The 16,359-nt window shown below is 48.7% G+C and overlaps 1 protein-coding gene across 2 annotated transcripts; it reads right to left on the reverse strand.

The window, feature by feature from the left end:
- Nucleotides 1-1,445: 1,445 nt before the first annotated feature.
- TRADD (TNFRSF1A associated via death domain) lies at nt 1,446-16,354 on the reverse strand. 2 transcript variants are annotated; one of them, XR_012630522.1, is made up of 6 exons: nt 16,311-16,353; nt 13,765-13,916; nt 10,925-11,202; nt 8,620-8,812; nt 6,135-7,313; nt 1,446-4,324 (listed from the first exon to the last, which is right to left on the reverse strand). XR_012630522.1 is itself a non-coding variant. In XM_074881367.1 (5 exons), the coding sequence occupies exons 2-5, from the start codon at nt 13,904-13,906 to the stop codon at nt 7,006-7,008; spliced, it is 921 nt and encodes a 306-aa protein (XP_074737468.1). In that variant the 5' UTR covers nt 13,907-13,916; nt 16,311-16,354; the 3' UTR covers nt 1,446-7,005. The 2 variants fall into 2 exon arrangements, 1 of the variants encoding a protein (XP_074737468.1); XM_074881367.1 differs by having other exon boundaries at nt 1,446-7,313; nt 16,311-16,354.
- Between the last annotated feature and the right edge of the window lie 5 nt (nt 16,355-16,359).

The raw sequence follows: 16,359 nt of genomic DNA on the forward strand, positions 1-16,359 counted from the left end.
GTGCTCCAGGCTGGGAAAGCCATTTATTTCCTCATGATCTGCAGCTGTCTGAAACATAGCAGTTTCTTGCTGAATAGTGCAGCTGATCAGAAACCTCGGCCGTGAATGTTACTCAGCTTCACGCTTTCCCTGTGCCAACACAAGGTACCTTTATCCTCTTCTCCAAAGCAGCAGCCCCGGGCTATTTTTCATCCCTCCTCTGTAAAGAGTCACAGAAGGGAATGGCAGACCGACGTGTCCACCTCTGCTCAGAGGGGCTGGCAGTGGGGCGAGGGGTACTGCTCCCCGAAACCATCAGCGACTCACAGCAGGTATTTCCACCACATTCCCCCACCCAGGTTTTGGGACCCGCTACCCTTTTTGCTTGCTCCCATGGGGTGACATTGAAAACAGAGGCTTTCATTGCTGTGTGGTGCCTTTGTGGCTGCCGTGGTTTGGAGGGTCATGCAGGGAGCTTGGGAGGTGGAGGAGTTTCCTCAAGGGTGCTTCTACATGGTGGTTGTCTCCCCTGTACCTTGTTCCCTGTGCCATGCCTGGCTGATTCATTCTTCTGCCAGCGCAGGTGCCCTCGGTCTGGCCCATGGCATATAAGACTGGGTCAGTGATCTCACTGACCCTCACCAGTAGGTCAACCCTGTTGACCCCAGGTTAAGTGTGTTGGCCCATTGCTTGAAGTGACCCTTGAAGTGTGCTAAATGTCCTTCCACCTGCTGCAGGGCAGAGCCCTGCGCCCCGTCACTGTATTCCTGCAGGCATCGAGCCATACGGTTGGGAATACAGCTTAGTGGTAAATAAAGAAGGACTGATTTTGTGATTTTTTTTTTTTTTTTTTTTTTTTTTAACCCCAAGTACTGTCTGAGATTTAAGTGATTCAGGGTGAAGTAATGCTCTGCTTGGGTTCATGGCAAAAGGAATTTCCCTGGGTTCGGCTGTCAGGTCAGCCAGTGGCTTCCTGTGCAAAGCTGTTGGAGAAGATCTAATGTCCAAGCTCCTTGGCTCCCCACCTACAGGGCAGGCAGCCTTGTGAGAAAGCTCACTAATAGCAAGGCACTTTGGGATTACAGTGATGCTGTGGCCTCGGAGGAGCCCCAGATATTAATGGCACTGAAAGAAACAGGGAGCTCTGCCAGGCACCAGGTTTGGGACAAACCTCCCCTTCTGGCAATGTTTGCTAAAAAAGGCTCATCAGAGCAGTAACTGGAAATGGAACAAACGTGGTGGCTTAACTTGGTTTTGACTTGAAATCAAGAGCCGTTAACTTGCAGGCAGGGCACCAGCCTTGGCATATCAGCAGAAACGTGTGACGTTGGGCAGGACCCTGTTGTGTACCCAGACACTTCAGCCTGATGCTCCTCCGAGAGCTGGTGGTAGCCAATGCGGCCAGAACTTCAGTGAGTTCCTTTCTTACTACTGCATTAAGTGTTTAATGAAAGTTTCTGAGGCACTTTTCATCAAAAGTATATATTTATTTATAAAAAAGAATGGAGAAAAAATAGACCAAAGTGCTTTTTTCTATAAAAGACAATTCCTTGGAGGTGGAATGTCCTAGACCTGAGTATACATAGCATTGCAGTCCATAGCTGTAGATGGCTGATCCAGATCTGATGCTGAATATCACGGAAATTTGGAATCAGAAGATCAGCAAGGGATTTTTCCACTGATGACTAAGGGACTTAATCACACATCTCCTATGGATTTCAGCCAGAGATGTATGGCCTAATCCCTTCAGTGGCTTTAAAATTCAATCCAGACAAGAAAAAGAAAAAAAATATAATTTTTGACTCTAGGCCTTAAATTGCCTCACTGTTGGAGCCCATCTCTGTCCAAAAGACAAATGGCCAGATCCTCGTCCGGTGTAAAGCACTGCACCTCACCAATTCCGTGTACACTCTCCCAACATGTGGGTTAGACTGAAGGAACTCTCTTGATGCCCATTCTAGTATCTCCTCGGTTTGAGGTGTACAATACCAGAAGTTCAGAATTTTCAGTTGAACTGAATCAGCAGTTTAACTGAATTTGAGGCTCCTCATTGCTGTACGTGCTCACTTTTGGTTTCAGAGTCTGTGGGCAGCTGCCGGGGTGGGACTTGGAGGTGACTCTAAGGTACCTTTCAAAACCGCAGAGGGGAGGCAACACCCAGGCAGCCGGATGGCTTCTCAATGCTGAAGTGGATTTTGAAATGAATGGCAAAATTAACAGGTAAGGAAAAACCCCGCAACTTCCTCACACTGGGAAAAGAGCTTTGTCTGGAGCAGTGTCCACACCAAGCACCTACGCCTTCTCTGGACAGGCTTCCCTCAGCTCTAAGCCTACACACTTTTTTGGCCTTACATCTTCTGCATCTTGACAGTGGTGCAAAGCATATTCTGTTTTCTCTCAGCTTCCCCCAAATTTTGGAATGGCTACAGTTCTGAGACTTCCTAGCTATGAAACTCCAGCAAACTGTTTTACTTGAAGGCTCTCATTTTTCCCTAAAGCGCTGTAACCTGCAGCGCTGCGACATTAGCACCCCATTTTGCATTAAAAACAATCCAGATATCCATCCCTTCAGTGGTAGGGGTGAAGCTGAAAATGGAAACCTGGGAAGTGTTGCTGCGAGCTGTCGACATTCGTTTTTAATTTGCTATGAAAACCCAGAAGACAATTTTATGATTTCTTTAAGGCCTGGCTCATGATTTCTACGTGCTTCTGATCAATAACGCTGAACCCTTTCCTTGTTTTTGAGTCAAATACTGTTTTCACCTGACAAACTGGTCCACTGTAAGCAGCTGTGGCATGTGAGAACTGAAGCTGCTGGAAGAGAGCACCTTTCCTATCTGCCGTGAAGGTGCACTCTCGTCTTCAGCAGATGAATTAATCTATGGTGTATTTTTAATAAGCATCTAAGAGGGTTAATGTTGGCCTTTCACTGACTCTGCCCTCCAGGACAGTTTGATATTTTTCCTTTGTGACAATTTTATATCAGGGTATACTCTCAGGTTTACTTCTATCAGATGCCTCGTGTCAAAATATATCTGGTGAGCATTTTACCTTTCACTCTCCTCTTTGTTACTATCCATCTGAACGCTGTAGCTCAGCTATGCCAAAACAAAGCATTCAAATTCTCCTTTGGACGGATCTTTTATTCTTTCTGGCAGACTGAAAGGAGCCTCTTTCAAATCTGAAACATTGCTAAAACTACAAAAACAACCTGTACCACAAAAAAGCCCTCTTGGATCCCTTCCTGTAAGCGCATTTTGGCCTGGTTTTTGCTGTTTGTTTTATACTTTGTCTATTTCATTTTTTTATACGCAACTGATTAGCATCTTTATTTGCTTTTAATATCATGTGCCGGTTTGCTGCATGTTTGATTCTGAAACACCACCACCCCACCGAATTTTTTTTTTTTTTTCCCCCCAGACGTCTCAATACATAGAGAAGAGCTGTTATGGAATAAGGCCAAATTCTGCAGCACCAGCACTGCCCATGGCTTCTCTCACACACTAGACATTAGCTAATTGGTATAAATAGTAGTAAGGGAGTGTCGCTTGCATGTTTGGCATCTGAGTAGGTGCAGTATGTGTGCAGCTAACTTTGCACAGGCAAGGAAGAAAGCATGAGTACGTTCCTCTTCCAACGGCGTGACAGCCAGGCAGTCACCAGGGGTGCTTATTATAGCCCTTGGTCTGGCATATAGCACTGAGCTTCTGGTGTATCAGCAGGTATCCCCAACATCCAGCTCTGTCTTCAGTTCCACTCATTGCATTACTATTCATGTAAAGACAGCCTCTAATTCCTTCAACAAATCTTTGCTAATGTTTTTTCCTTTGTGAGTGCTTCTTCCTTCCCTGTGTGATACAAGTTCCCTTGTCTTCACAGACTGGTGTAAAACTGCTGTAAAATCTTCTGCGTAAAACAGAGCAAATTCAGAGTCGAGCCCCAGCCAAATGCCAAATCGATGCAAATGACATCGTGTACTCATGATCCAATTGATCTATTTCATTCTAAGGCTTCTGTGAAAATTGTCTCTAACTATGTTTGTGTCAGATATTAAAAAACCCTACTCTTTTAGCAGGAAGGAGTCTGCTTGAGAGCAGAATCGAGTTTTCATTGCATCTAATGATGGTGATGACGATGACCGATCATGGGAAAGAAGGTATGAAACAGCCACTGCTATGGTCCCAAACCGTGTCATGTGCTCAAGACAATTCCACCATGGAATATCACTGGAAAACCCTTTTTCTTCGAGTCTCTGCAGTGAAGGCACCTGTGAATGCTGTTAAAGATGATATTCCAGAAAGGTTGCCAGGAGCTCCAGCACTTAGCGGCACTTTTGAGAGGGAATCTGTGAGTAAGAGGAAACACATATGCCAATTGCTGCCAGAGGAATAAAATGCACATGGTTTGCATTAAGAAAAAAAAGCATTCATGCATAGTCCTCTGTAATACAGTAATAGCAGCAAAGAAGTTTTTTGGACTTGAAGTAGATGCTGAATAATAAGCCTTTCTCATTTTGAGCATTAACTGATGCTATAAAAGTTAGCAGTTCTCACTATCAGTGGCTGCCTTATGAACTGTGTATGGAAGTTGTGCACATGAATAGCTTGTCTGAGAGCTCAGAAATATTCATTACAAATGAGACAGCAGGCTACGCATATGACCTTGTTTTCTAAAAAATCATTTTTGCAAAATCAAGAGCAAATCCTTTTGCTGTTAAAGTAACTTTCAAGTTTCTGATTTTTTTATTCTTTTTTTTTAAATACCATTTGCCAGGTGCATTGCTGCCAAACAGAGTTCCCCAGTTGGGGTCTGGCAGAAAAGCTAAATGCTTTGAGGTGTGGTTCCACAGCAGCCTAAACTAAGATCAACATCACTGTGCTGGTCCCAAAAGCAAAACTGTCAGAGAGATAATTGCTTCATTTTGGGAAGAGCACTGGTACTACTGTAAGGGAGAGGGTAGGACATGGAGCAGGAATGGGGGAGATGAGACTGCAAAAGCACTGACATAGAATGGCTTAATAAAAGGTCACGGAGCCAGTCTGTAGAGGTGGTACCTGCATGAAGTCCTGCTTCCTTTGATGCTAAGGGTAAGATGGAAAGAGATTCACTCACACCCTGAAAACAGTCTCCCCATCTTTAACCCCCTCCACTTCCTTTCCACACTGTGTATGTAACCTTGAGGATTCAAAATCTGCAGAAAAACAGCCAGATTCCTCAGGCTTACACTGAGGAACACAATGCTTATCTCCTCTGAGGCATGTGGACCCTAACTGGGTAGAAGCTGGCCATCTAAATCCTCCTGATCTGGGTCTTCAGTTAGCTGATGCTCACAGCATGCGTTTCAGCAGAAGCCAAGGGAGCAGCCCCAGCCCCAGGAGCTCGGATCTGAGCCCACACCTGAATCCCACGTTGCATCCCTCCTTACCAAATTACAGCTTTGACTCCAGGAGGGATTAAGATGTGAGTAGTGGTTTAAAAGGCTATCAGGGCTTGCCTGTCTGAAAGCTGCTCCTACCACGACTGCCAGTGGCCCGATACTTGTGTGCACACACGTGTGCTGGCAGAGCCACCCTCTGCATCTGAAATAATTTCCAATGCCCCCTGGATCTTCCCACGGATGAGAAGGGCAAAGAGGGCTAGAATTAATGAAAAAGGATAAGTAAAAACATATCAGGAAAGCACAGGGAGTATGTCAAAGGTAAGCAAGCTGTTGTTGTGCTTCATGGGAGCCATGTCATGCTAGACACTTGTTGCTTTGTTATGGACAAAGGTGTAAACTCTGCTCTGTTGCAGTCTGCATCAGCCGTACCAGGAGGGAGTCAGCTTCTCCCACCAGAACTAAAAGCACAGCTCAGCCCTGGGGTTTGGGTGCTTTGTCCTTTAAGCCATTTTTAACCCTGAAAATCAGGGCAGGTAAATCCAGGCACAGCAGCTGATGCCCAATTGTCACACAGTGACAACACTGCCAGAGAAAAGCTCTGTGCAAATCCCGACTCTTGTGAGCCGTGATGGCGTGAGCCATCCTCCCAGGTGAGCTCGGCAGGCCAAGGGCAGATGGTTAAGAAGTGAGCGAAGGCACTAGCAGCCAGCTGGTCAGAGGTGATTATTCAGCTCTGTGAGCTGGGGTCAGGATGGTATTTGATGCTGCGACACACCTTAGAGCAGCAGTTCCAATCTACGCTCCACAGGTAACCTGCTGACTAGGAGACTATTTTCCTTCCAGCCCTGTGTTTTGCTTTTCACAGATGCAGGCTCCCTCAGGATGGTGGGACAGAGCTAAGTGCGATGTAGTCAATATATTATTGTCCACCGTGGTCCAGAAAAAGTTGGGAATCATTCTCTGAATTTGTGTTTGTCAATATTGCTTGTTCAGTGCCTGGAATTTGTTCCACGGCAGCAATCATGTGCCCTGTGGAAGATTAAGACTGTCCCAGGTAAAAGGAAAAAAGAAAAAAAGCAGCTAGAGTAGGGCAGGACAGATGCACTTGCCACAGATGTTCCTCATCTGAGGAACGATGAAGGAAAATAATACAAAATTGACTTTTCCTTAATTTCCCCTCTGTCTTTGCTTGATGTCATGCCCGAGGGCATAAATGTCTTCAATATAAAAAATATATTGCAGCTCTCCAGGTGATGGCCCTGGGCCACAGCCTGAGAAACAGTGGCATTGTCTGCTTCCCAGAGAAATTCTGAGGTGCCTTCCTTGCTCTTCTCCTCTCCCCCACCCTCCCCTAGGGCTCTCTAACTGTCTGGCTGCTTCCCTGTGACATTTCAGTCCTGAAAGAAGTCAGGCTGAAAGCCTTTCTCACCAGTCCATGGGAAGGTAACGTTGACTTCTGGAGACAGAATAAGGAACATCAGAGGTCCATGCTGGCTTCTGCAAGCACAAAACCTCTCCCCTGGGCATTCCCACCTACATGGAAACGTGTGGTGATTTTCAGGACTTTACATTCCCAGATGCTGGCAGCAGTCCCATACACTAGCTAAAGCAAGAAAGCCCTTAGCAATGCCACTACCCTTGGGGCTCTAGCAGCAGCCCTCATTGGAATGGAGGCCCAAGAGCTCCTCAGCCAAGCTGATGAGACCATTTTCTTCCAGGGCTGCGATCAGCCGCGCTATTGTGGCCTTCTTCCCCTCTGACTGGATAAATCTGAGAAGCAGCTGATAGGCTTGTTCATACAGTCCCTCTCGGTCATATTCGAGGGCCAGGTTATCGATGACAGGATCACGCAGGGCCCGGCAGTTCTTCTGCAAAGAGCGACCCACTTGTTTCCATTTCTTGGACACGAGCTTGGCAAACTTCTGGTGGTCGTCTGGTGTGAGCATTCTGTTGGCTGAAAGGGACAGAGGGCAGGTAAAACATAGAGGTTTCATGGCTGATGTGACGCAGCTTGGGCCAGTCCAAGGTTTGCTCAATATTCTGTGGAGCAGAGAGTCTGTTCAGTGTCCACAGCACATTATTAAACTGCTGTGGAGCTGCTCTGCTTGTCCTCTGGTGTTTTAGCACCAGGGCAGCACTGTGAGTATGGAGCAGAAGTGCAAGAGCAGTGAAGGGGCTAAAAAAAGCAGCTGAAGGGGCTAAAGGGGCTCTGCCCTGCCATGGGTCTGTGCACTCTGACGGCATTCCTCCACCACTGGAAAGGGAAAACCAGCTGGAGTGAGCCTCACCGCTTAGTGTCTGCCTGCTCTCTGGGTAGGAGCTGAACACGTCTGCTCCCCACGCAGTCTGCCACCCCCCAGGGCAGTGCTGATGCCTCCAATGGCAAACTGTAGCACGTGGTGACACACTTACCTGCTCACAGCCATCTGCCCGGGCACATCTGGGCTCCCTGCCTTGCTCAGGCCGTTCCCTTCCTGAAATCCTCCCACAACATCAGAGTACCTGGGCTTGCCCGCACCCTGCAAGCTTGGCAATGCCTATTTTCCTTTATTTTTCTCCCCCAGGATGGGACAGTCCTGTGGTTCACCAGAGCTCACTTTTTTCCTGATGGACATTCTCTTTATTTGTTTCAGCCTTTCAAAAGCAACTCAGCAAGGCTTCTCCAACCAAGTCCCCTCTTCCCTACCTAAGCATCCTCAGATTACTGAAACGCTCTCCTTGGCTGTTTAGCGCTGCAGACTGTATACACAGCTTCTAGCTGATGTCAAGCTAAAATTGCTCTGAGAGACTGTCAGAAAGCTCTCTGTAGGGGACAGGCCCCACAGGCAGCTAGTGTGCTGCAGGGAGCCTGGACAAAGTGGTCCGGGCTGAAAGCAGGGCTGATGGTGTCCGTAGTAACCTTCCCAGTCTGATCCAACCTATGCTATCACCTCACCTCAACCAAAATGATGTGGAGGAAGAGCAAACTACTCTGTATTCTTCCTCTCAGTATTAAGGACTCTTAAAATGTGAGGAACCTGGAAGGGACATAGACTCTGAAGCACCTGGTTCTGTGCCACCCCAGAAAAGAAAACAGGTTGAGGCCTGATCTGAAGCAGTATGGCAGTATTTTAGGACTACTGTAATTCTTTCCTTAATGGGTGCTGGGAAATCCTTGATTTGTCTGAGGTAGACCCCAGTATGTAGTCATGTTAATCCTCTCTCTTGGGCTTTGAGGCAAGAAACACCAAGGGCTCTCGTGGTCAGTTCTAGCTACTCACCAAACTCTTGTCCCTGAAAGATGAAGGTGACTTGTGAGGAAAGGGAGCTGCCTTGAGAAGGATAAAGTAGAGATGGGGAGTTCAGAGACGCACAGTCTTTTACAGCCATATTGTTGTTGATGCTCTGGTGAACAATCAGGCTCTTGAGGCACTCCTCCAGCTCTGTGATTTCCTCATCCCGCAGGCGGTCAGGCTGTAACACAAACAGCATCAGTGATTCGTGCCAGGCTCACCATCTTGCAAAGCTGCTGATGCTTGTATCAGGTGCAGCTTAAGATGATGGTGTCAAGACAGGAGCAATGAGAGGGCTATAGCCTGAGCTGTAAACTGATCAAATGAGATAGTCTACTGGAGTTCTGGCTGTAAACGTGTGATTTTGAATCTGTAACCTGATATGAAACAGGCAATCTCCCCTCCTGGGTTACGCACAAGCAGCAGTGAGTGCTTACAGGTTGCACAAAACTCCTACTAGTCCATGTTTATTTTCAGCAGCCCTCTGCAAGAATTAGGGTGCACCACAGGCAACGTGGCCTCTCTGACTTACTCCACGTGAGGGTCAGATCCACAGAGTAGGACGACCTGATCCAACACCTCACGGCCACCAAAGCAGGCAGCTCCTGCTACCCCCCATTCTCTCTCTCTGCCCCTCCATTACCTAAGTTTTGTCATTCCTGGATCCTCTCCGAGTCAGTTTTTCTCACTAATCAAGAGAAAACTAGTCTGACCTCCAAAAAGCAGGTAATGAGAAAAGGAGTGAGAGAAGGCAAAGAACACGGGAAGAGCCAAACCTGGCAAGCGCTCTGACTCAGTCTGGTGTTTAGCTCATGCACAGCAGGTACCCAGCATTGCCCTCAGCCACTGCCGGCTGTGCCGTGGTGCCATCTTCCTGACTGTAGCACTGTTAGGCAGCGGTCAGACCAAGTCAGATTTGGGGAACTGAAAATAAGCCAGCTCTCTTGTCCAGTCAGCTAGTTCAGCAGTAGGAGGGAGCAGCAAGCAGAAGTCGACAGGGTATGGGATATCACATGCTGTTTGGTTTAGGGCATTTCAATCTCTGTGCTTGCAGAAAAGCAACCTGGCAAAACATGGTTTTGTGCCTAATCTTCCTGAGTAGATGGTGACTGCTGATTTCTCAGGACCATCTAAAGGGAACCAGAGCTATAAGGTATTGCTAGTTCCAGGTGGAAAAAAAAAAAGAGAAGAGGAGAAAAGCAGTGAATTTAAGCATGTCAGGTGCTTTGGTTTTGTGGTGAGATAACAAGATCACACTGTTCTTGCTAGCAGGATTAGAGTGCCAGTGCCAAAATGTGTGATGAGCTAGGCGTTAGATATCACAGAATCATCACAGAATCATCTAGGTTGGAAAAGACCTTGAAGCTCGTCCAGTCCAACCATGAACCTCACACTGACCGTTCTCAACTCCACCAGATCCCTCAGCGCTGGGTCAACCCAACTCTTCACCCCCTCCAGGGATGGGGACTCCACCCCTGCCCTGGGCAGCCCATTCCAACACCCAACAACCCCTTCTGGAAAGAAATGCTTCCTAAGAGCCAGTCTAACCCTGCCCTGGCACAGCTTGAGGCCATTCCCTCTTGTCCTGGCGCTTGTTCCTTGGTTCAAGACTCATCCCCCCTCTCTGCACCCTCCTTTCAGGGAGTTGTAGAGGGTGATGAGGTCTCCCCTCAGCCTCCTCTTCTCTAGACTAAACACTCCCCATTCCCCTGAGAACATATCTCCCCCAAGAGAGAGACTTTGCCTTCAGAAGGGCAGCCTATTCCTGCTGGCAGCAGATGCCACGTGTCCCCACTCTGTCACAAGTTGTTGAGATAACATGCAGAGTGTTTGCACTCACACTCATTTCTAGGTGCAGTTACCATTGCTACTCTCAGAGGAGGTGGTGTGCCAGGCAGGGGAGGAAGGTGCTGAGCAATGATTGTTCCACACAGGACCGCTGTCCTCTCTGCCTGGCTCACAGGTGTATCGAGGCACACTTGCTTGTGCTCTCAACTGCACCTTCTATAATTCCTCGCCTTAGTGGTGATAACAGCCATACTAATTGTTATACACAGAAACCACAGTGATTTAGCAGGATCTCTGTAGGCTGTTTTAGGTAATTCTACTGCCCTTCCAGAACAGTTTCTGGGGAAGGACAGAGTTGTTTCTCCATATGACAGTTGAGAACTGAAGCATGGAGAAGTCAACAACGCAGCATGCTGCAACAGGGCGAGATTTGCACCCACCTTCCCGAGTCCTGTGCTACTGCTCCTCACTGCTGCCTGTCTCCCTCCCTCCCTCTCCCATTCACCTTCTCTCTGTAGATGCACTCCAGGCAGCGATCCTCATCCTTCAGCATGTTGTCAAGGTGCTCGCTGCCAGCCTTCAGCTCCATTTCAAGAGGCACTGTGGTCATGGCCAAGGAGAGCTGGAGGTGATTCTGGAGGGACTTCTGGAGCGCTCCTTCCCGGTAACTCTGCAGGAACCGGCGGCAGTTCTCCTGCTTGCAGAACTTGAGCTGGACTATCAGGTGCGGGTGGCTGCAGTGCACTTTGAGCATGTCCACACCATTCACGCTGCCGGTCGAGTCTGGCAGGGAGAAGTGAGCAGAGTCACTATCCAGGCATGAGACAGACAACCCAGACCCACTCCCATCCACCACCAAGCCTGCAATGGAGTAGCTTTTGAATTCTCTTCTCTCTGTGATAAAGTCCTCTGGGATGAAAAACCTGTCTGTAAAACCAAGAGGAAAGGATTTAGTTTTTGCTGCCCTGCCACCATCAATCCCCATGAAGTACGGTGTCCAACTGAAGCCGTATGGTACTACACCCTAGGTAATTATCTCAACACTGTTTATTAGGGGAGGTTTTACATTTGAGGTCCCATTTCCAGGACAGAAATGTTTACGCTAAACCAGTAGCACAGCAAAGTTTTATAGCTGAAAGCGCATAGTTCAACTCAGTGCTCAGTCAGACTTCAGTCCCTGTGAGTGGAGTTTTATGCAGTGATGAGGGTCCTGGAAAGACCCAGTGTTTCCTCTCCACTCCATGCCTAGAGGTAACTTTTGGCTGGCTCTGAGCCTTTAACACCTCTCGCAAATGGCGAATGATAGATATAGCCACAGGAATTTAGGCTGCTTGAGATTGGGCCTTGACTTTTTAATCTCTTTTGCACAAAGAATTAATTCACGGTAAAATCTAAGCAAGAAGCCAGGGATGTGCTCTCTAACGTTAGTGCAGGGAGAGCACAATTGACATGGACAACAGAAATTGGTCAGGCCTTCATTCTTCCTTCTCCCAGCAAAATTTAATTTTGATTAGCTGTGCACATTGACCTTGTCTCCACAGGGATTTTCTATGCTGATGATGACAGTTTAAAGTATGTGTTTTTCTCTTTTTTTTCAGCAGAGGCCTGTGGGATGCTGGCTGTACTGCTTCCAGACCCAAATTAACCTCTTAGTCGTTGCACAGGGCTGTACAGACATTCCAGCTCAGACTGGCACTACATCAGGTATTTCTAAACCACACTTCATGGCATTATTTAGACATGCTTGGAGGAGAATCCCAAGGCAAAGCAGACCTGCGTGCTCCACATTAGGCAGAACAAGTGACCTGGCATTTAAAGCTATGTGATCTAACAGTGGCTTTACAGGGTTTACTGAGTCCTGCTTGCATCAGAAAGTCTAGTTTGGACCAGATGTGTAACCGGGGCATGGGGCTAGGCGCCTCGGAGAGGTGTTTTAATTCACTGTGGCTGAGCAGAAATGTCTTTTTATAGCTTTCTTCATGCTTTGTTTTTCATCAGCGCTGGTTAAACAAAAGCTTCCATAGCAGGATAAGAGCGCTGGGAGGGAAAAGCTGCACAGACATGGAAAGCTTTATTAATGGTGTACAAGACAGCTGTAAAGCTACCTCAAAAGAGAGGACTTTGCATGTGTTTCTTCATGAAATTTCAGACAGCTTCAGATTTCATGTCCTTTTTAGGTCTGAATAAGCATGGTAGGATTTTGTGGTTTTGTGGGGTTTCCTTTAAATGTGCGAGCAGATTCACATTCCAGTGACACAAAGCAGCCATAAATCAAGCCTAACTGGACAACTGTGTCGGGCTTCCTGCTGCTTCACATCTTTGGATCGAGCTGCAAGATGAGCAGGCCTGTATTGGATAAACTTGGCGAGACTCACAATTGCCAGAAGTGACAGAATAGTTACACAAGCCCTGTTAAACAATACTGGCTCTGCTGTGTGACAGGTAAAGAACACCATGAGGGACATTCTAGGTAAGCATGATAAACTCTTCACATTACTATTATTCTGAAGTCAGCTTGGTGCAAGAGTGGATAGAGAAACATAGTTTTATGGCCATTTGCACTCAAGTCCTCTTCTGATGTAAATAGGGTTACATACAGTTGAAGCTAATGTAACTGTGCCTGTTTATATCAGAAAAGAACTTATAGTGGCTATCACTAATTTTAAAAATCAACTTCTCGAAGTAGAAATGATGTTTGTGTGGTGGTATAAAGACAGAAATTAAATCTTCTTTCATAGCAACTGCAGTCTTTCCCCTCTTACATAAATGGGTTTAAACAAACATTCATAAAGTAGGATAACTCATAGTTCAAGTTGGAAGGAAGCCCAGGAAGTCTCTAGCTCAACCTCCAATGCAAAGCAGGGTCAGCTCTGAGGTCAGACCAAGTTGCTCAGGGCTTTACTCAGTCCTGTTCTGAAAATTCCCAAGGATAGAGAATACACATTTGCTCTGGACAACTGCTTGACTGTCCTCATGGGGAAAGTGTTTGTCCTTATATCTGGTGTCTACCTCTCTTGTTTCAGTTTGTGACTGTTGCCTCATTCCCCATGGAGCCCTGTGAAGAGCATGGCTCCATCTCCCCCTCCCCGTAGGTACTGGTAGGTCCCCCGGTCTTCTCTTCCCCAGACTGAACAGGTCCAACTCCCTCAGCCTCTCCTCGCAGGACAAACACTCCAGCCCCCCAAACAGTTTGGTGGACCTCTGCTGAACTTGCTCTGCTTTCTCGTCTTTCCTAAATACAGTGAGCACCAGCTTTGCTTACCCATGAGCGTTGAGATTAAAGAAAGGCATGGCATTGTGTGAAGGGATAAGACAGCATGCCAAGATATCAGAGAGGATGGGTACCTGCTAATGCCAGCTTCAGCGCCTTGAACACACTAGGTTTCTTCTGGGAGCTTTCGTAGAGAGACGGCAGAACGATTGTCTTGCACGGCGACTGGAGGAAGAGATAAGCGCTGCCGATCCAAGGAGCGGAGCTGCCTGCCATCTTCAGCACCCTACAAAAACACACAGGTGAGCTGAGAGACCATAGGGAAAATGGCCTGATGCCGGGTGAGTGCTTACAGCACACACTAAGCACAAGCATGACAAGATTATGGGGATTTACCCTTATTTCCTAGAGGAGGTGGTGATGTGGTTAAAGCAAGCGTAACCTTTGAAGAGTTTATTGTTACTCTGTGAAACACAGCACAGCGGGACATTGTGTCCCAAAGACTCAGCAGCTCACAAAGCTCTGCTTTCATTTTCCACTGGAGTCCATTTTATAGTGGAAGAGTCTCCACAGCAAGGAGTTTCAGTCCTCCTGCCTCCAACTGCCCAGCCAAGCTGCCACAGTCTAAGGATGTGCAGTTGTGGTGCTCCAGGGAGCACCCAGCCAGCAGTCCTGGTTCTGGCACATTCACACGGACCAAAGCCCTACTGCAGACAGGCGTTCTGCCTGAGGTCCTGGTCCCCTGGTTGTCCTCACTAAAGGATACATTACAGAGTCCAGGGCTCACGTAGCAGGACACTAAGGGCTATCCCTCTGCTTTATGTGCTAGCTCGTTTATTATTCCTCTCCCATCATTTGCCCTTTGCAGCAATGCACCTGGAAGACAGCACATCCACCTCTCTGTTCTCATCGCGCCTGTTCCTCGCTGGCCAGCTAATGCAGTGCTTACATCTACTGCAGCTGCACCCAACTCTGCTCCCAAGGCAAAGACAAACCAAAACACCTTCCAGGCTACAGATACTCAGAACAGAAAATCTGTGCTAGACTGGGCAATGCCAAAGTGAGGCTGTGGCAGCTGGAGAGCACCTGACAACCCACGAGACAGGCATGGCCACCTCTCCTTTCTGGTGTGTACACAAACTGAGTGTGTCCACGAGCTGGTCGCCACAAGACCCCCAAAACTGCTCCCACAGAGAGCAGCGGCCAGAGCCAGCCCTTCTATCACATCATAGTGACAAGTGATTTGGGGCTTTTGGCTCAGCCCCAGTGCCAAGTTCTGCCCTGTCTCTGACTACTTGTTTGCACCTCTGTCACACCATCAGCTGCTTCCTCGTCAGCATCCCTTCCTTCCTGCTTTCTCCCCTCTTGCTCAACCCCAACAGCCTTCCCTTGGCTGCCAAGCACTGGCCTGACAGTAAAACTGCTGGCCACGACAGTGTCCCGCTCTTCAGATGTCCTTTAGACTGTGGGTGTGAAGGTCTTTTGTCACCAGGGGCTGCCAGAGCGAAAAGGATGTACTCGCAGGGACAGGCTCTCCTCCAGGTGGTAGCTGGGGCTGGGAACCATTTCCATGCCTTACAGCATGTCCAACACGGCACTGGAACATACGGCCCACCCTCTTTCCTACTATAACCTTGAACTATGCCCAGCATGGGCGCCTTTCACTTGTTCAGAAAATACAGGAAATAACCAGCGAATTGTAAAATTCACACTGAACTTGGGAGTTCAGGCAGTGCCTGCAGGATGCAGGAGTGTTTCCAGGCCCTGCGCTCCCACATCACACAGGCCTCTTAGCAAAGCATCTCATAAAGAAGAAAGAGGAGGATGCACTGCTGCTGCAGCCCAGGTCTGGTCCGAGCCTCCAAACACCTACAAGTTTGGGATCTGGGCACCCATCTCTAGTGTCTTGAAGAAGGAGGGTAACAGAAATCTGAGCAACATCTCAGAAAACTACAGACATGGAACATTTAAAAGATTTAACACACGAACAATTTATCTTTTGCAGTACGCAGACCCTGTTTGATCCTGCTCCCGCCACTGCAGCACGGACCCCGCTGCCCCTGCACCCCTTCCCCACACAGACCAGCTCTTGCTCCTCAGCAACCACCTGGTTCAACTCGGAAACGCTGGGGAGCCTGGAGGTTACAGCAGGCTTGCAAAAACTGAGGTGAGGAGCCCTTGGCTGTGTTACCCCGGTGGTGAGTTTTGCAGCGGTGGGGATCCCTCGCTGGGGGTTTGCGCAGCAGCAGCGCTGGGGGATGCTTTACAAAACCCAACCCCAGGCAACAAGCAGCGTACGCGGTCATCGTCACCGTCTTTTTAGTCAACCTCTGCCATGCGTCAGGCTGCCGCTTATTAATTCCTGTAAAACACTAGCTGGGGGAGGGCTGGCTTTGTTTTAAGGAGAAAGGGCCGCGGCAGCCACCAGCCCTGGCCGGGCTCTCCCGCCCGCCGTGGCACCGCCTGTCCCCCGCTGCCCGGATGTCCCTTCCCGGGCCCAGGCCGGGGCCCGCTGACCCGCCCCCAGAACGCCCCGGCACCGCCGTCCTGCGAGCGGGGCAGCACCGGGGGTGCCCAGAGCGCCCGGCCCGGCGTCCCCCGGGGGGCCCCACGGCGGCCCCGGCCCCCTCCTCCCCGGCCGCCCGCCCGCAGCAGCCCCGGCGGCTCCGGGCGGCTTTACCTTCTGCCACCGCCGCCGCCCGGCCTCGGCGCCGCCACTTCCGCCTCTG

Source organism: Strix uralensis, chromosome 12, assembly GCF_047716275.1.
Source record: "Strix uralensis isolate ZFMK-TIS-50842 chromosome 12, bStrUra1, whole genome shotgun sequence".
NCBI lineage: Eukaryota > Metazoa > Chordata > Aves > Strigiformes > Strigidae > Strix > Strix uralensis.

Bases quoted from the DNA above. Each gene is read 5' to 3' on its own strand.
- TRADD (XM_074881367.1), bottom strand. From the start codon at position 13,906: ATGGCAGGCAGCTCCGCTCCTTGGATCGGCAGCGCTTATCTCTTCCTC. The intron at 11,203-13,764 runs GTACCCATCCTC...TCTCCCTGCCAG, and splicing joins GCTGAAGCTGGCATTAGCAG to ACTCGACCGGCAGCGTGAAT. The intron at 8,813-10,924 runs GTGAATGGGAGA...TTTGTGTTACAG, and splicing joins AGTGCATCTACAGAGAGAAG to CCTGACCGCCTGCGGGATGA.